The 20,410-nt window shown below is 43.4% G+C and overlaps 1 protein-coding gene across 2 annotated transcripts in view; it reads left to right on the top strand.

Moving 5' to 3' along the window:
* Positions 1-1,873: 1,873 nt before the first annotated feature.
* Positions 1,874-20,410, top strand: part of U2A' (U2 small nuclear ribonucleoprotein A) — a 33,869-nt gene continuing 15,332 nt past the window's right edge. Inside the window, exons 1-2 of one of the 2 annotated variants that reach the window (XM_086496327.1) lie at positions 1,874-2,085; positions 20,305-20,360. In XM_086496327.1, coding sequence (XP_086352453.1) covers positions 2,004-2,085; positions 20,305-20,360 — 138 coding nt within the window. In that variant the 5' untranslated portion in view covers positions 1,874-2,003. The remainder of the gene's footprint in view (positions 2,086-20,304; positions 20,361-20,410) is intronic. The other variant, XM_086496329.1, reaches the window with a different exon arrangement.

Genomic DNA, 20,410 nt, shown 5'->3' with positions numbered 1-20,410 from the left:
TGAGTTTTTGTACCTTGCACTTTCTGTCTTTAAGGGCATACCCACAAGTGTCTCGCTTTTCCATATTTGGAGATGCAATTCCTATTGCAATCCATGCTTGGAGATTTGTTATTCCTCTACACATGTATGTATTATCTATTAAGATAAAAAATTTGATGCATTTTAAGAAGACATTTTTCTATTATTTCTTGTGGAAATTATTGGCTTTCTAAAGCCTTAGAGTTGAGTCGGGTTAGGCATACTTTCAATGTTTTCAGTGATGATTGAGATTTGCATTAAATGTTATTTTAATTTTAAAATAGTAAATGGGTCTCTTTATTTCACTTTCATTTCATATCCTGACATGTCTTGACTTTTCTTGCATTATAATGTTTTAATATGTTAAACTGGAACTTTACTTGCATAATTCTAGTAAATCCTATGGATATGCGTGCGCACACGCGCACACACACATATATTAATGAGTTTTTTTAATTTCACATTTCATTTCACAGCCTCACATGGCTTGACTTTTCTTACATTCTATAACTTAATTCTAGTCAATATTTAGGAAAGTCTCTTTTATTAAGCGGCCATCGGTTGAGTTTCCTCCCCACAAAGAAGCGAATCGGAAATACTAGCATAAATTTAGAATTTGTAGGATTTTTGAACTAATTTCTCACATATTTCATCAGTTTGTCTTTCCTTTACCGTGGTTTGTAACCAACTAGTCTCCATTTTCAACCTGCTCAAGGCTAAGATTAGGCAATCCTTTCTTGAACACCGAGTCTACATAAACTCAACCTAATGATTTTATCACGTTCTAATTGTTTTAGAAAGCCATCGTGATTCTTTCACTTGTTATAATTTCTATTGTGTGCACATCAAAGAGAGTTGTGTTCTGCAATAACATTTTGGCATACATGCATGAGGGGCGTACTCACTCGTGTATGGGGCCAAATTGGACCCAATGTATCACTATCTTCTTTGCCCACTTTTTGTACGTGTCTGTCCTACTCTATGTAGATCTTACATTTGTGCATCGCTACACACAATAGTTTTTGAGAACATGTGTCAAATTTGACACTTAATGAGGAACAAGATGGAGGTTTCCATTTGAAAAAGAGAAATCACAATTGTCGTTCCTCTGCTCTCTCTCTCTCTCTCTCTCTCTCTCTCTGTCTCTCTCTCTATTGCATACGGACTTGGTAGGTCTATAATTTCACCTTTAAGCTTTCTAAGGGTTAAGAACATACCCAATGTTGTCCAAGTCCCCATTTTCGTAAAGATCCGACCAAAGTATGAAACTAGTGGTTGATTATGCCTTGTACTTTTAGTGGTTTACGTTTATTATTGTATACGAATAGAAAATGTGACATAGGTATAGTTTGTATAGCTTCCAAGGATGGTGGGTAAAAGAAAAAAAGAATTACATAAGCACGCACTATTGCATTTGTTATTGCGCTTGATTCTTGTGTGTACAACAAAAGAAGTTCAATTTGTGAAATGAATTGATTTCCATATCTTAAAAAGCTTGCTGTTGCCATCACTAGCAAGACAACCACGCTCTAGTTTTCGCTATCAATAGCAAGACAACCATGCCCTAAGCTGGGTAGTAATGACCAGTTTTTCATAATTCACCACTTGAAAATGTTGCTCCCGATTAGTTGGATGGAACAAGGTGGATTTTGTAGGTTCTCTAGGAATGCCCCAAGCTGGGTAGTGATGACCAGTTTTTCATAATTCACCACTTGAAAACGTTGCTCTCGAATAAAGCACCCATATGTTGGGTTGGGTTCTTTTTTTTTAAATTCTGAAGAGCCCAAAACGTTGCTCCCGATTAGGTAGGTTCTCTAGAAACATGGCGTGTTCAAAAGGCCACCTATGCCAAATTGCGCATCTAAATTGAACGGATTCCCAATCCTTAAAACCGGTTAATACTTTACCCCGGTTAGGGCCTGGTTGTTTGTGTTGCTGGTGATGGCAGTAGCGAGTCTTCTCTGAATTACTACCTGAGAACGAACATGGTGCGTTTGACCGCCGACCTCATTCTGCGCTCCCCTCAGTATTTTAACGCTGTTCGGGAGAGAGAGATCGACCTTCGAGGTACATGTTGGCCTTTGCAGTCACGTAATCTCCGCTTCTTTTGTCTAGCTGCTAGGAGTGGCAGACTTTCCGTTTGAAACTCTCATGCAGAAGCGAGTCTTGCTCTTTAGGAATTTTTGTTTTCAAGTTTCTGAAGGTCTCCAGTAAAGCAGGCAAATTTAATTTTCTAAGAGCTTAGCAAAAAAGATTGACATGGTGCTCGTCTTATGGGTTCAGTGGGTATAGTTTAAGGGCAACAAAAGTTGATGGCTGTGAGAGATGAACACACACAGCAGTTTCAAGAGTAAAGGGGTTGTTTCAAGCATATAGGAAACCTGATGAAGCAGCCTTCTCAGAAACAGAGGTCGTGGAGCTAGGGGTTTAGATAGAAGTTTCAAGCTCTTAGTTACATACGGTAGTGCAGCATGTCTGGAAAAGTGAATTCAAAGGTTTCTTTTAAGCTTGCTGTACAGAAATTGATCAAACCAGTTCTTTCAGTATGCACACATTGGATAGTTTGGTTAATCGTGTTCAAATTTGTTGTGTTATGCCTTGATCCTATTTCCTTTTTCGGCTTATTTTATGAAGGTAAGTATTTCTCATAAAGTGTTTTCATCATGATCACAAGACACTCTGAGAAGTTCAATAAGGAAAAAATCAGGTCTCTCATGAACCCTTGGTCTCTATATAGAACCTTCTATGCCACCTAGACAAATTATCAGTATGTATTTGTTAGAGGGCAACAAAAGGGAGCTGATGAGAGAAAATGTAGGAGAATGGAGAGGTGAAAAGTGTTCGGGTTGGCTTTCTAGCAGCTTCAAAGCTTGATATCTGCACTTCTTCTCATGCTATGGACTGTAATATGGTTGTCTCCATATTATTTTCTAATCTTGTATCATTCGGGTTCTCCACTGGGTTGTAGTCATTGCAATTCAGGGTTTTCTTTGTGATTTCGAGATACCTACTCTTCCAATATTTCCCCTTGGGGATACCTACTTTTCCAGCATTTCCCCTTGGGTGATATCTTAATGGTACCAATTATTGCATTTGGCTGATTTTGATGATGACAATATTTAATTTGTATAATCTAGTTCTCCAAAATCGAGATGATTGTGTAGTGGGTATATTTAAAGAGGGTTCTCTGAAGGAGCGTGTATTCTGTCCTTCACACTTTGAAGTGTACTCCACAAGTTTTGAGACATGTGAAGGTGATGCGCCAAGAAGATTTGCAATTAGTATGAGCATTAGGTCGCAATGAAGCATGTTGCTGTAATGGGAAGGGCATCACGTGTCAATAGAAAATAACAGATTGAACAACTTTTAGCACTTCAAATAACTTTGAATTGAAAGAGATGCATTGACACACAAGACGGGGAGTGGCGGAGTTCCGCCCCAAGAGAGCACTGCCCCCAAACCCTTGCGCCCCTTTCGGCTTAGTACAACGCCGCTACTCCGTCCTCTGCACTTCCACGTTAAAACGTGCTAGAGAATGAGCCTATGGCACATATTTAAATGCCCCGAGCCTATCCAACAACAAGACATGGAAAAACATCAAGTTTTTAAAAGCATCCGGTCTTCAAAAGCTTGCGCAAAAGGGCTGTCTGTACAATTTGCCACGTCATCAGTAGTCAACCGGTTCGCGAAAATCCGTACAATGCTACGTGGCAGTCAGCGCAATACGTGGAGTATCCGTACAACTGCCACGTCATTAGATTTTATGCCATAGAGCTTGTGAGTGTGTGTCTTGCTTTATTTTATTGTCTTTGGATCACATGGGCCTCATCGGACGGGGTTTTCGCAAGTCGGTAACACTTTATTATAGGTTGCTGGTCCCACTCGGCGAGGATCTGTAAATTGGTGAGAACTCCTGCTGCTTCTACTGTTTCTAGGGTTTAGGCCCCTCCACTAGGATCTGGATGTCGGCTAGGATTAGGCTTGGAGAGCCTTCACCCGTCGGGCCTTTAGTCGCTCGACACGTTAGCAATTTGTGAGAGTTGCGTTGCAAAAATGCAATTGACTAACATGGATGCATCTCATTCTAGGGATCATATCAATAAGATACAAGCATTGCTCTAGGAGATGCTTTGTGTGGGGTAGCAAAATGTTCTAGAGTGTGCCCATTGTAACGGGAGGGCACCACGTGCCAGCTCAAAAGAACGAATGGAACGGACTTCTAGCACTTCAAAACAACTGAACAAAAAGAGAGAGAGAATCCACGCAAGAGACATGGAGTGGCAGAGTTCTACTCTTGAACGGCACATGAGGGGTAGGTTCTAAACTTATCAATGAACATTTCTATATGGCCGGGTAGCAAATCTAGGCTCAGGAAAAACCCTAGAGGCCCAGCTGTGCACGAAGTCCTACAACACAAAATTGACCATAGCGGCATGTCAGCTCAATCGAATTGGACAAGACTTGAACTGTAGCATGCCCCTATATAATAGAACACTTTCGTATCACCAGATGACCATTTGGCAGGGGTTGAGGGGGTCCCAAGTAAATAATGTAGGTCTTTGCCATATGCCAGAATTGGATTCTGACTCCACGGGCAACTTATAGATGAGGTCTATACACAATGTACCTAGACGGTTTCATGGAAATAGTCAAGGCAAGCTCTCTAACAACAGAATACAGCTCAAAGGCTACAAAGCGTCAAATTTGACATATGAAGTCAAACTGACTCCGAATGGGCTAAAGCTGAAGCCCCAAACCTTGGCGCCATTTTCGGTATTTCTTTATATTGCTTTAACAAGGTACAAGCCTTGGGAACTCTGCTTTGCTTCTCCACGCATTAGAATGCTAGAGAAAGCTCACACAACATATTTAAAGGCCCTTGGCTTGTCCAAAAGTATCTCACACGAAAATCATGACATCTAAAAGCTCCCCTTGGTCGGGATCTACTGAGTTGAAGGCTTTAGGCCCCTCGACCAAGATTTGCAAGTAGGGCTTTCTTCTTTTGCTCTAGATTTTTGGCCCCTCGGCTGTCTACAGTAAGTTGGTCAAAACTTGAGGGTTTGCCACATCAGTAGTTTGTGAGAGCCATCTTGCTTCTATCTCAATAACCATTCTCGTATTAGGGTTTTTTTTTCCAGTGATCTGTCTGGAGGAGTTAGTTTCTATGGTGTTGGAGCAGACCAAGAACAATTTTCAACCCCAGATGTCTTCCATTCAATGGTGACTGGTACACTTGCCAATGGGTTTACCAAAATGAATCAAACCACTTGTTTGAAGACAATGCAGATCATGAAACCTTGAAGTCGGAGAGGTGTTGCAATTGTTTTGGTGAGAAGAGTCATTAGCGGAGAAAATATCCACTATGACAAATGGTAAACCGAGGCATTAAAACAACTAGAAGACCCTTGCCTTTGTTGCATAGGCAGAAATCATATGGCTCCAAAAGTGGGAGTCTATATTGTTCAATTTCCACGATTGGATCATTGACAATGGTGCTACTAGGCACATGATATCTTCTCATGATTTGGTGTATGACTTGAGGCCCTTTAGAGGTGAAGCTATTTTGGAGAGGTCTCAGGCATTATATCGTGTCAGTGCAACTTCACAATCTTGGCGTAATGGTTATATTTGTTGAGCGTATGGTGTTGATTCGATATAATTTTTGGCAAAGAAGTCAAGAGACCACTTTGTTCAGATTTGGACTCACATCCAATAGACGTTAGTCTCGAACAAGTTCCATTGGATTGGTTTTCCCTTCGTTTGAAATGAGAGTAATCTTAAATGGAGTGTCAGACAAGAGAGGTGCCATTCGCGGGGAATAGCATTTGGCTTTAGGTGATCCGCCGTTGCGGATGGTGGAGATGCTCGAACACTTGAGTGGTTGTGGGTTACTCTAGACACAACACGTGGATGCAAGTTTCAGATGAATGGACCCGGTGAATAGCAGTTCAAGGCGTGTTATGCTTGGTGTTGTCTATGACTTGGGAGAAATGGGTTTCTCCCTTAATTATTATGTAGTAGCTCCGTAGTTGTGTTTTGTCAAGGAGCTGAAAGGGGGTGCTAGAGTTTTTATCTCTAAGTTGCTAAAGCTTAGATATCTCCTAGGGGCGGATCTTAGGGAGTGAGGGTTTTTATGTGGTTGTGCTTGCTATATGTGAGGTGGTTTGTCTCACGTTAGGTCATGTGTGTCATGTAGGCCTAGCTTGTCGTGTTTGCTTGGTGTGTTACCGCTTAGTTCGATGTCCCACTTAGGAACATACTTTTTCGGGTTTTGTGGAGCACACCTCACATATGTAGTAGCTCCGTAGTTGTGTTTTGTCAAGGAGCTGAAAGGGGGTGCTAGAGTTTTTATCTCTAAGTTGCTAAAGCTTAGATATCTCCTAGGGGCGGATCTTAGGGAGTGAGGGTTTTTATGTGGTTGTGCTTGCTATATGTGAGGTGGTTTGTCTCACGTTAGGTCATGTGTGTCATGTAGGCCTAGCTTGTCGTGTTTGCTTGGTGTGTTACCGCTTAGTTCGATGTCCCACTTAGGAACATACTTTTTCGGGTTTTGTGGAGCACACCTCACATATGGGTTTAATCCCAAGGTTGTATCCGGACATACGTATGGATCCATACGGCATTGCACGTACGTACAATACAGTTTCGTACCGTACGGATTTGTACTGTACGCTTTCTTAAAAAATTTTCTATTAAAAAAAAAACAGCTAGGCTTATCCAACGCTTGTTTTCGCCCTTGTTCTTGGTTATTTGGCGCCTTATTTTGGAGAGGTTTCTTTGCAACAGATGCAAGAAGTCACTTGTAGAGCCTTGCACAGGGAGAGTACTTATCGTATTGTATGTTTTTGGCATAGAAAAAATACATACAAATTTTACTTACCTAACAAAAAATCCATTCGGTACTACGTACATGACGTTCCGAATATGTACCGTACCTTATGTACCTTTCCACCTTGGGGCTTATGACTTTCGTATTCTAGACGTTCCTAGTTATTGATTCCTGGGTGTTTATGGGGGAGTTGGATAGCCAACCTAGTCTAGGGTCCCCTATATAGATGTATACATATCGTAGAGGGTATCAGAGAGCATTGGTATAGTTGGAGTTTTGGCTCTTCTTTCTTTCTCTGTGTCTCTCTTCCATTGTGTTCTCTGCTTATTTTGTGCATTTTGCAAGTCCATAGTAATACCTCTACCTCTCTTGGAGTTTTTGGTGTAGGCGACCAACACTTCTTGTCCTTTGCTCTCCTCTTGAGTTGCTAGGTGACCCCCTTGAGGTTTGTTTCTGGGTTGTTGTAGATGTAATCACTTCCGACGAGAGGTCGGACGGAAACACAAAAAATAACTGCAATCTACACACTTGGCAACACTATTAGTACTGCAAAACAACTTGAAAACAAAACAGAGAGAGAAGACAACCGAGTTCCGAGCCAAGACACGTTGGCCCCAAAGACTTGCGCCCCTTTCGGTATTTCTTTATTATTGATTTGCAAGAGTACAATCCCTGCTGGGTCCAGATCTTCTAGCTTTGCATCTAGATGCTTGAAAGAATGGCCTTAGGGGCACTGATAAAGAGTACAAGGGATGCTAAAAGCAAAGCCCCAAAAGCCTAAGTTAAAAAAGTACTCAATTTCCAAAAGTATCTATACCTCAAAAGCTTGCGCAAAATTGCCAAAGTTTACGAGTGAAAATTACGAAAAAACCCATATGTTGCCACGTGGCATTAGTCAGCACAATTTGTAGAAAAATCCGTATAGCTAGCCACGTGTCATATTCAACACAAATCGCGGGGATCCGTACTGCTGTCCCACGTCATCAATCCTTACGCAAGTATAGTGTGTGTCCCTTCACTTATTTAGGCCCCTCAGCAAAACCCCATAAGTTTGGAATTTCTTCTGCACCTTCTTCTTCTTCTAGATGCACTTTCCTTCAAGGGCGAATCCGGGCTTATCCTGGATTCATCTAGGTATATATAAGGTTTTTCATTGTTCTGTTATGTGCAGCGGAATGAATGTGGTACTTTCTCAAGATGAGTGATCCATATTTGCTCAAGGTTCCTTTTAGTTCTTATGGAAGGGAGAGCCTTCCGTTCTTAATGGAGAGTGCTATGATCACGAACAAAGTGAGTGGACACTGTGTGTGCAAGTGTATGAGACTGAGAGATAGAGAGGAGAGATACGACACTAGAGACGTTGTAAACCCTCCTCCGAAGGCCCCACTCTTGTTGGCGAGAGTGGTCTACGATTGATTGCACAAACGGGTACAATGATGGTGCATAAAACTGATGCAGATCTAGGCTATGTCGACGACAACAACCGGGATGGCGATGACGACAATAGGGCTGAATATAGAAAGGTTCTAACTGCTGTCCAAAAAATGCTAACTGCTGAAATCTGCTGCGATGGAAAATGCTGATTTCGAGGCTGTTTTGTATTGCTGAAAATGCAGATTTTTGCCTTCCAAAAACGCTGCTGTTCCTGTTGTGTATAGCACTGAAAAACGCTGCCTGATTTGATGCGAATGAAGGCTGAAAACGCAGCCTGTTATGATGCTGAAAACGCTGGATATTCAGCCCTCTAGCGATGTGAAAAACGCTAGCTTTTACAGCTTGATGGCGATCTGGAAAACACTGGCTTCTAGGGTGTGAACCTGCGAGGTAAGTGCTGAAAACGCCAAGGCAATGGTGGCGAGGGTGCAACAGAAAATGCTAGGCTGAGGGTGAGGGAAAAACGCCAATGCTAGTGGGTGCTTGATGGTTCTTGCTGAGAGAGGGGAGGACCTGTTGCCAAAGGCCTGCTGTACTCCTGGCTCATCTGCCATTTAGTGCTAACTTTGGTTTGCTTATATATTTTCTTACCCAAATTGCCCTACCTACTTTTGTTGGACAGTCACTTAAATTAATAAGTGAAAAATGTCAAAAATAGGTAAAATAGGCTAAATGCATTGGAAAAATCCCCTAACTGATTCTAATGGATTCTGATGGGAATGCTTATGATCATGCTGTGCACAACCAGAGGATATGCATCTATACTAAGTGACTCGGTCTACGAATAGACTCACAAAAGTGCTAGATCACTTCTAATCTAGACTGACTGGACTTGACGGAAACCCTTGCTATGCTGTAGCTTGTCCACGGACACATAGGTTGGATGTGTCACGTGACATCCCCTCCTTTTCAAAGTGAGGTACTGGTACCGAACTGTATGGCGTCGACACGGACACATAGGTTGGATGTGTCACGTGACATCCCCTCCTTTTCAAAGTGAGGTACTGGTACCGAACTGTATGGCGTCAAGGGAGATCGCCAATAGCATCCAGAATCCTAGAAGGGACTCTTCGCCGGCCCACTCGGATGTGTGGGTCGTGCGGTACTTGAACTTCATAAAGGTCTGCAAAGCTTGCTTCTTTGGGCTGTGCCAAAAGCGACAAAGTCTCGTGTGGCTCCTTCAATGCTTCAACTTCGTCAAGAGTCATGCTTCTTTCTTCTTCAAAAATCTCCATGGTTGAAAATTCCTGAAACCATTTCCAACACAAAACCATGAACATATCTATTCATGTAAAGTGAATGGAAAAAATCTTGTCTTCTCTAAAGATTGTGTATGCAATGTAGATTGAACATAGAGACAGAGTGACAAACCGTTCATATGCAAACAATGAGATCGAATCTTTCTCTTATGATCTAGAGCAATCAACTGTGGCAATTCACAACGGAAATGCACATGCTTGGTGCTCATACTTTCATGTGCTCTTTCTACAACTGTGTCATGCCAAGGAAGAGACATGGAATGTGACTTCCTTGAATGCATACTTTTCAGCTTTTCATGAGAAATCCGCATACATCCGTGCTTATTCATGAGTGAATCGTGCTCAACGAACAATATGGCATGCCTTTGTAAAGGGATCACATAAAGACGCTGACTAAAATAGAGGAAACGATCACGAATAAAACACTTGATCAATGCGTGCTGACTAATCATGCGAACACATAATACTTCCTGTGAGGGTTCTTTGGACCGAGGCCCGAGAGCCAAGATCGATTCTTTCTGAATGATCGAATCGTCCTGTGGGGGTTCTTTGGACCTCGATTGGAAAGCCAAGATCGGTTCTTCGTGATTGATCGAATCTACAACGAGGTTAGCTTCGCTAGAAAAAGCATCCACTAACACATCATCCTTGTGAACGATCACATCATCTTCATGCAACTCATCATGCTTGTGAACAATCACATCTTGATCATCATGCTTGTGAGAAATCACATCTTGATCATGCAAATCATCATGCTTGTCATTGTCATCCAAATCATCCTGCTTATCATTATCATTCAAATGATCATGCAAATCTTGTGTGTCATGCTTTGGAGAAAAAGAGACCGAGAGAGTCTCTTTTTCATGAATCTGTTCAATCTTGTCTTGCATATTAGCAATGAGAGATGGAGAATGAACAATGTCCTCTCCATGAATGACAATGGGAGAATCACTTTTGGCATTGAGAGTGAAAGTGTTAGCCTCCCAATCAATGAGAGGGTTAGCATCACGAAACCATCGAATGCCCAAAATCATATCACATCCTGAGAGAGGAGAGACTACAAATCTTCTAGTGAAGGCAGCTTGTTGAATTACAAACAACACATCAAGGCACTCCTCCGTGATGAGAGCGTCCATAGCGGGAACAAAGCCAGAGACCTCGATAGGAGATCTTTGACCAACTTCTAGGCGGGCTCTCTCAACATGAGAGGGACTGATCACATCATGCATACTACCTGGGTCAAAACAATATGACAAAACGTTGCCCCGTCATATGACCATAACATTTAATGAGAGAATCATCAATGGGAGGGTCATGAGAAACTTGGGGCACACTCGTGTTATCATTAATTCCATTGACAGACGAAGTGGGTTCTGTGGATCCTTTAGATTCATTAGAGTCAAGCTTAGGACATGTTCTTTTCATGTGACCCTTAATGTGACAATGAAAACAACGACCTTCCTCAGAATAAGTGCTTTGTTCTTCCGACGTGATGTATCCTCCTAAAATTCCTTGTGCTACCTTTTCATATGGAGTGAGCTTAGGTTTAGCAATTGTGTTAGCCTTACCCCCAGGTTCATTGAAAGAATTCTTTTCTGAGAGATTGTTGGAAGATTGGTTAGAAGAGTTACCGTTCTTACCATTCTGAGAAGTCTGCGATGTACTTGTAGAAGTCTTGTTCTCTTTAGGCTTTCCCTTGTTGTGCTTCATCTCCTGTGCGAGAGCAATCGCTACCGCCTTATTGAGATCGATTGGATCGAGCACCTCGACATCGTACTCGATATACTCGTCCAATCCATAAAGGAATGCCTCTTTGCGTTCATCATCGGACTTGCGTAATTGGGTACCTAGCTGCAAAACACAATTAGAGAAAGACATAACCGGCATACCATTTTGCTTGAGAGCGCGCCAATCGTCCTTCAATTGTGCGAGGTACTGAGGTGGCATAAACCGCGCCTTGAGCTTGTTTTGGAAATCAGCCCAACTGAAGGATAGGGACGTGAGTTCGTCGGCTTCCTCTAGGTGCACGGCTAGCTGTGCTTCTTGCCACGCGTGGTACCAATTGATGGCATCACCGACAAGGTACATAGTTGCCGTCAATACCTTGCTATTCCGTGTCTTCTTAGTTGTAGCAAAATAAGCATTAAATTGGTGCAACCAAGAATGAATAACCGTAGCATCCATCTTACCATCATACTTGCTGAAAGTCAACTTCTCTGTGACTGGGTTGTTGGAATCCGCGTTGTGGCTCGCGCCACTTGAGGAACCTCCACGATCTTTGGCTGGTTCGAACTTCGAGGCAAGTACTTGTTGAACCAACTCTTGAGTGCGTAGTTCTCTTTGAGCCTCACGCTCGGCCTCTCAGACCGCGCGTCTTGCTGCCGCTTCTTCTTTTCTTAGGTCTTTTCTTTCTTTTCGTTCGTCGCGTTCGCGTTCCAAGGCAATGGGAGTCTCTTCTTGTTTGGCCATCATGTCCATCATCTGCTTGACCATTGCCTCCATAGGGTTTGATACACTTTGTGGCGTAGATGGCGAAGGGGGAGGGTCGGAAAAATCTCTTGGTGGGGAAAATTCTTCGTCGCCTCTCTCATGCTCATCACTTGTATGCGAAGTATCCATTCCGCTTTTGGTGATGACCATGCACTATATGTTAGGTGCAGCGGAATGATTGTTTGCGCTTTGCTCAAGATGAGTGCTCCGAACTGTGCTCAAGGTTCCTTTTTGGTCTAATGGAAGGTAGAGCCTTCCGTTCTTCATGAGAGAATGCTATGATCACAAACAAAGTGAATGGACACTGTGCGTGCAAGTGTGTGAGACTGAGAGATAGAGAGAGAAGAGAGATACGACACCAGAAACTGTTGTAAAACCCTTCTCCGAAGGCCCCACTCTCGTCGGCGAGAGTGGTCTACTTATGATTGCACAAACTGGTACAAACCGTATGCACGAGCCTGATGCAAGTCTAGGCTATGTCGGCGATGAAGACGGGGATGATGAAGTGGACCTACGGGCTGAAATCTGCAATCTTTCTACTGCTTTCCAAAAACGCTATGGGCTGAAATCTGCAAATCTTCTATCTGCTGAATTCTGATTCGATGTCGATGACGACGACGACGCAGATGCTGAAATCTGCGTTTTCCGGGCTGAAAATGTAAACCTTGCGGAAACTGACCGTGCGGCGAGGAACTGCTGCGGGAAGGTGAGATCTGCGAGGTTCGGGACTTTATTTGCGGGTGCTAACTGCTGAAAACTGAAAACGCTAATGCTCCTTGCTGTTCCGTCGTGGTAAAGCTGTAAAACGCCGGGGCTGATCTGCAAACCAAAAACGCTAGGGCTGAAATTCTGCTGCTGTTGTAACAGACTTGGACACTCCAAGTCAAGAATCAACCGCGTCCGCACCAAATAACCACTTCAAAACAATTCACAGATCACAATAGATTTGCACTGGCCCGGCGGAGTTCCGTGCCTAGAGATATTGGCCCCAAAGACTGGCGCCCCTTTCGGTATTTCTTTTTATATTAATCAGTTCAAAGTACAAGAGAGTGGATCGGGATTCACTCTCAGACTCTGCGTCTAGATGCTCTGAGAAGTGAAGCCCTCACCACGTATTTAAAGGTACAAGGGATGCCCAAAAGCAGAGCCCCAAAAACTTTTACAATAAAAAGCATCAGTTCTCTCTCTCTCTTAGAGAGTCTTTTAAAAAAAAAAGCAAGTCATGGAGAAAAGCAAGATTCGCGTCGCTCATCATTAAAAAAAAAAAAAAAGCCTCCGCGATTTTCGAAAATTAGGGTTTTTGGCAAAAATTAGGGTTTCTGCTGTCCGCCACGTCATCACTTTGTGATAGCTGTCGCCAGTTGCTCTGCAAAATGCAAAACGCTAGGCTGCTCTAAGGTTCTGCTGCTGTCGTCGGAATCTGCAAAAGCAAATCGCTGGCTGATCTGGTGATGAAACGCTAGGTGATGGCTCTGCTCCAAAAACGCTAGGTCTCGTGGGGGGGTTCTGCTGAGAAGGTGCCTGCTGAGCGTGGAGCTCTTGCTGCCTCTTCTGCCATTTAGTGCTAACTTTGGTTTGCTTATATATTTTCGTACCCAAATTGCCCTACCTACTTTTGTTGGAAAGTCACTTAAATTAATAAGTAAAAAATGCCAAAAATAGGTCAAATGCACTGAAAAATTCCCCTGAAGGATTCTGATGGGAATGCTTATGATCATGTTGTGTGCAACGAGAGGATATGCATCTACACTAAGTGACTGGGCATGCACGGTCTACAAATAGACTCACAAAAGTGCCAGATCACTTCTAAATCTAGACTGACTGGACTGACTGAACCCTTGTCGTGCTGTAGCTTGTCCACGGACACATAGGGTTGGATGTGTCACGTGACATCTCCTCCTTTTCAAAGTGAGGTACTGGTACCGAACTATATGGCGTCGAGGGAGATCGCCAATAGCATCCGGAATCCTGGAAGGGACTCTTCGCCGGCCCACTCTGATGTGTGGGTCGTGCGGTACTTGAACTTCATAAAGGTCTGCAACGCTTGCTTCTTTGGGCTCAAAGTCTTCTGTGGCTCCTTCAATGCTTCAACTTCGTCTAGAGTCGTGCTTCTTTCTTCTTCAAGAATCTCCATGGTTGAAAATTCTTGAAACCACTTCCAACACAAAATCATGAATATACCTAGTCCATGTAAGTGAGTGGAAAAAATCTTGTCTTCTTCAAAGACTGTGCATGCAATGTAGATGAACAAATAGACGGAGTGCCAAACCGTTCACCACACACACGCAAACAATAAGATCGAATCTCTCTCTTTTGATCTAAAGCAATCAACTGTGGCAATTCACAACGGAAATGCCCATGCTTGGTACTCATACTTTTATGTGCTCTTTCTACAAATGTGTCATGCCAAGGAAGAGACATGGAATGTGACTTCCTTACATACCTACTTTTCAGCTTTTCATGAACAATCTGCAGACATTCGTGCTCATCCATGAGTGAAACGTGCTCAACGTACAATATGTCATGCCTAGGAAAAGGGATCACATAAAGACGCTGACTAAAATACAGGAAACGATCACGAATGAAACACTCGAACAATGCGTGAGTATCAATCATGCGAACACATAATACTTCCTGTGAGGGTTCTTTGGACCTAGGCTCGAGAGCCAAGATCGGTTTTTCTTGAATGATCGAATCGTCCTCTGGCGGTTCTTTGGACCTTGACTCGAGAGCCAAGATCGATCCTTCGTGATTGATCGAATCTACAACGAGGTTAGCTTCGCTAGAAAAAGCATCCACTAATACGTCATCCTTGTGAACAATCACATCATCTTCATGCAACTCATCATGCTTGTGAGAAATCACATCGTGATCACGCAAATCATCATGCTTGTGAGAAATCACATCTTGATCATGCAAATCATCATGCTTATCATCATCATTCAAATCATCATGCAAATCATTGTCATTCAAATCATCATGCTTATCATTATCATTCAATTCATCATGCTTCTCATAATCATGCAAATCGTGTGTCTTGCTTTGGAGAAGAAGAGACTGAGAGAGTCTCCTTTCCCCAAATCTCTTGCATTTGTGCCTGAACTTGAGAATAGAGTCGCCAAAACTCTTTGTTTTGCCGGTCGCTTTGTTCTTGAGGATTGCTTTGGTCTCTGCTTGTCTTTCTGCGCGCTCACGATCCAATTTAGCTTGTCGTTCTTTGGCTTCAAAGCGTGCTTGCTCGCGCTCACGCCATAGTTACTCGGAACGGGAACGGGGAACGGGAACGGGACGGGAACGGGGAGAAGAAGAGGGGGGCGGAACGGGAAGGGGACGGAACGGTCCACCTAGAGTAAGGCTTGAATTACCTCCATTCAGCTTAGTCTCAAATAAACTCCTAAACAACCCCAAAACTGCCCCCAAATCTGCCCTCAAACTGCACCAAATATGTTCTTCGAACAGTCCCAAATCTGCCACTTTTTCCCCCCCAAATGCCTACTTTTGCCCGTTCCGCCCCGCATTTTGCCGTTCCGCCTCGTTCCCCCCATTCCAGAACACCGCCAGAACACCGTTCCGGAACGGCGTTTTGTTCCCATCTCCGTCGTGGAACGTTTGGGCCGTGTTCCCCCCGTTCCCTGTTACATTGGCTCACGCGCTATGGCTGCCATTCTTTCTTGGTGTTCGCACTCCATTTATGCTTTTCTTTTTGCTCTTCTTGCTTCGCGTGACAACTTCTTGTCCATAAGCATCTGCTCCAACTCCTCCATAGGAGTTAGTGCAATCCTTGGCGTAGATGGGGAAGGGGGAGGGTCGGAAAAACCTCCTGGTGGGGAAAATTCTTCTTCGCCTCTCTCATGCTCATCACCTCTAAGCGAAGTATCCATTCCGCTTCGAGTGATGACCATTCTGAAGTCGTGGGTTCTTGTGGGTTCTTGTGGGTCTTGGGTTCTTGGGGGTCTTGAGGTCTTGGGTTCTTGGGTTCTTGAGGTTCTTGAGGTTTTCTTTCGCTTGCAAACCGTGTTTGAGAAGGATCTTCTCTTCACCCGAGTTCTACTCCTTTCCGTGGGCGCACGCTTTGGCAGCCTTGCGCTCACACCAAGGTTGCTTTTTCCCACCTCACGTCGATTGGCCGGCCGCTAAGTGCACGGTCCGCTCTCAATGAGTGAAAAGAGACACAAGGGGAGGCTGGACAAGTCCTTCTTTCTTGGGATTCCTGTCACTCTTCAAAAACACGATTAGGAATCGACACGCCCAAGCGAACTTGGGTTCGTGCGACCTCAACAAGCAAAAAAAATTCTTGTGATTCTTGTGGTTCTTTCCTTGTGTGATACAGAACAGTGCCAAAGCTCTGATACCAATGTTAGGTGCAGCGGAATGATTGTTTGCGCTTTGCTCAAGATGAGTGCTCCGAACTGTGCTCAAGGTTCCTTTTTGGTCTAATGGAAGGTAGAGCCTTCCGTTCTTCATGAGAGAATGCTATGATCACAAACAAAGTGAATGGACACTGTGCGTGCAAGTGTGTGAGACTGAGAGATAGAGAGAGAAGAGAGATACGACACCAGAAACTGTTGTAAAACCCTTCTCCGAAGGCCCCACTCTCGTCGGCGAGAGTGGTCTACTTATGATTGCACAAACTGGTACAAACCGTATGCATGAGACTGATGCAAGTCTAGGCTATGTCGGCGATGAAGACGGGGATGACGAAGTCGACCTATGGGCTGAAATCTGCAATCTTTCTACTGCTGTCCAAAAACGCTATGGGCTGAAATCTGCAAATCTTCTATCCGCTGAATTCTGACTCTATGTCGATGACGACGATGCGCTGAAAACGCAGATGCTGAAATCTGTGTTTTCCGGGCTGAAAATGTAAACCTTGCGGAAACTGACCGTGCGGCGAGGAACTGCTGCGGGAAGGTGAGATCTGCGAGGTTCGGGACTTTATCTGCGGGTGCTAACTGCTGAAAACTGAAAACGCTAATGCTCCTTGCTGTTCCGTCGCGGTAAAGCTGCAAAACGCCGGGGCTGATCTGCAAACCAAAAACGCTAGGGCTGAAATTCTGCTGCTTTCGCCAGTTGCTTTGCAAAATGCAAAACGCTAGGCTGCTCCGAGGTTTTGCTGTCGCCGGAATCTGCAAAAGCAAATCGTTGGCTGATCTGGTGATGAAACGCTAGGTGATGGCTCTGCTCCAAAAACGCTAGGTCTCCTGGGAGGGGGGGGGTTTTCTGAGAAGGTGCCTGTTGCGCGTGGAGCTCTTGCTGCCTCTTCTGCCATTTAGTGCTAACTTTGGTTTGATTATATTTTCTTACCCAAATTGCCCTACCTACTTTTGTTGGAAAGTCACTTAAATTAATGAGTGAAAAATGCCAAAAATAGGTAAAATAGGTCAAATACACTGAAAAATTCCCCTGAAGGATTCTGATGGGAATGCTTATGATCATGCTGTGTGCAACCAGAGGATATGCATCTACACTAAGTGACTGGGCATGCACGGTCTACGAATAGATTCACAAAAGTGCCAGATCACTTCTAAATCTAGACTGAACCCTTGTCGTGTTGTAGCTTGTCCACGGACACATAGGGTTGGATGTGTCACGTGACACTATGATGTTTGGTTCTTAAGTCCACGAGGAACTTGGGTTCTTGAGGGTCTTGAGGTTCTTGAGGGTCTTGAGGTTCTTGAGGTTTTCTTTCGCTTACAAACCGTGTTTGAGAAGGATCTTCTCTTCACCCGAGTTCTACTCCTTTCTGCGGCGGGCGCACCCCTTGGCGGCCTGGCGCTCACACCAAGGTTGCTTTTTCTCACCTCATGTCGATTGGCCGGCCGTCAAGTGCACGGTCCGCTCTCAATAAGTGAAAAGAGACACAAGGGGAGGCTGGACAAGCCCTTCTTTCTTGGGATTCCTGTCACTCTTCAAAAACATGATTAGGAATCGACACGCCCAAGCGAACTTGGGTTCGTCCGACTGCAACAAGCAAAAAAAAACTTGTAATTCTTTCCTTGAGTGATACAGAACACTGCCAAAGCTCTGATACCAATGTTATGTGCAACGGAATGAATGTTGTACTTTCTCAAGGTGAGTGATTCATATTTGCTCAAGGTTTCTTTTAGTTCTTATGGAAGGGAGAGCCTTCCATTCTTAATGGAGAGTGCTATGATCACGAACAAAGTGAGTGGACACTGTGCGTGCAAGTGTATGAGACTGAGAGACAGAGAGAAGAGAGATACGACACCAGAGACGTTGTAAAACCCTCCTTCGAAGGCCCTACTCTCATTGGCGAGAGTGGTCTACGATTGACTGCACAAACGGGTACAATGATGGTGCATAAAATTGATGCAGATCTAAGCTATGTCGACGACGAAAACCGGGATGGCAATGACGACAATAGGGCTGAAAATAGAAAGGTTCTAACTGCTGTCCAAAAAACGCTAACTGCTGAAATCTGCTGCGATGGAAAACGCCGATTTCGAGGCTGTTTTGTATTGCTGAAAACACAGATTTTTGCCTTCCAAAAACGCTGCTGTTCCTGCTGTGTATAGCGCTGAAAAACGCTGCCTGATTTGATGCGAACGAAGGCTGAAAACGCAGCCTGTTATGATGCTGAAAACGCTGGATATTCAGCCCTCTAGCGATGTGGAAAATGATAGCTTTCGCAGCTTGATGGTGATCTGGAAAACGCTGGCTTTTAGGGTGTGAACCCGCGAGGTAAGTGCTGAAAACGCCAAGGCAATGGTGGCGAGGGTGCAATAGAAAATGCTAGTCTGAGGGTGAGGGAAAAACGCCAATGCTAGTGGGTGCTTGATGGTTCTTGCTGAGAGAGGGGAGGACCTGTTGCCAAAGGCCTGCTGTACTCCTGGCTCATCTGCCATTTAGTGCTAACTTTGGTTTGCTTATATATTTTCTTACCCAAATTGCCCTACCTACTTTTGTTGGAAAGTCACTTAAATTAATAAGTGAAAAATGTCAAAAATAGGCTAAATGCATTGGAAAAATCCCCTAACTGATTCTAATGGATTCTGATGGGAATGCTTATGATCATGCTGTGTGCAACCAGAGGATATGCATCTATACTAAGTGACTCGGTCTACGAATAGACTCACAAAAGTGCCAGATCACTTCTAATCTAGACTGATTGGACTTGACGGAAACCCTTGCTATGCTGTAGCTTGTCCACGAACACATAGGTTGGATGTGTCACGTGACATGTTCTTTTGTCAATAGATTCAAAATGTTTAATGTATGTTTTACACGATCGTTACTTGGTATTTGGCTAGTGAATCTCCAGTTGATAAAATGTAGTAATGTGTCTCCAAGTAGTTTGCATGATATACATTTTCTTAATTTCTAATGAATAATAGAATTTTTAAAAAAATGTTCTCTCATTTACTAGTTTTTTACAAAGGTACGTAATTTTACGTACATAAAAAATTTATCCATACGGAACGACGTATAGTACGTATAGATACGTACCGTACATTACGTATGGTACGACCTTGCGAGTCCTCTCTACCTAGGTGACCTCTCCCAAGGCTAGGCGATGTGACAATCTATTGGTGTGGCATGGCCACCGAACAAGTGTAGAGGGGTAGACGTACAAGCGAAAGAGAGAGGTGTCAAAGAAAATGACTTGGCACTCGGAAATTGCACCGTAATGTACGTTGCAAATCATGGGTTGTACCAATTGCTGATGTGGTAGTAGTTTGTATGCAAGCTTTGGCAAAGTTTAAGCGTGGATAATTTTTAATAGATACTTTTGGCTAACTTTGTAAATAACAGACACTTTTGGGTTAAGTTGTTAATAGCAGATGCTATCAACTGCTTTAGAGTCTTAAGGGTGTATAAATTGATGGCTAGATTGGTATGACTTTTATAGTCATAAGCTGGGTTGCAGTTTGGATTAAAAGAAAAAGAACTTGGTTTAACTATTGTTATAACCTTTTTGGTACCTTTTTTTGGAGCTTTGCCATTGGCTTTAGCCAAGCCCTAAAAAAGAGCATATTTATTTTATTTCTGTCTATTAGTCCTTTTTTCAGTTCGTTGTATCGAACCATAGGTCTAAGGATCCATGCAAAATAGAGAAGCTGGGTAAGCTGAAAAGCCTTTGCAAGTGTTAAGGGAGTGCTTACTGCAAATTTCTTTTAGTGCCAGCTCCATTGCTTTGGTTGAGATGATAACCTCTTTATACATAGAGCTGCTTTTATTTTTGAAATATGGGGTATTGTGATTGTCTCATGGATTTTTTGTAGACAAGCAAGCAGCCTGAAATTTGACTTATAGTTTGGGCTGTTTCAGGAAATAAGATTGCTGTTATCGAAAACCTTGGTGCCACTGAGGTTTGTTTTCTTGTATATTTCTTGCTTATATATGAAATAATTGGATTTTT

The sequence above is a fragment of the Adiantum capillus-veneris genome, chromosome 23, assembly GCF_014529385.1.
Source record: "Adiantum capillus-veneris isolate H3 chromosome 23, ASM1452938v2, whole genome shotgun sequence".
In the NCBI taxonomy this organism is placed as follows: Eukaryota; Viridiplantae; Streptophyta; class Polypodiopsida; order Polypodiales; family Pteridaceae; genus Adiantum; species Adiantum capillus-veneris.
The sequence above is the reverse complement of the archived record's forward strand: the minus strand, read 5'-3'. Positions and strand labels throughout refer to the sequence as shown.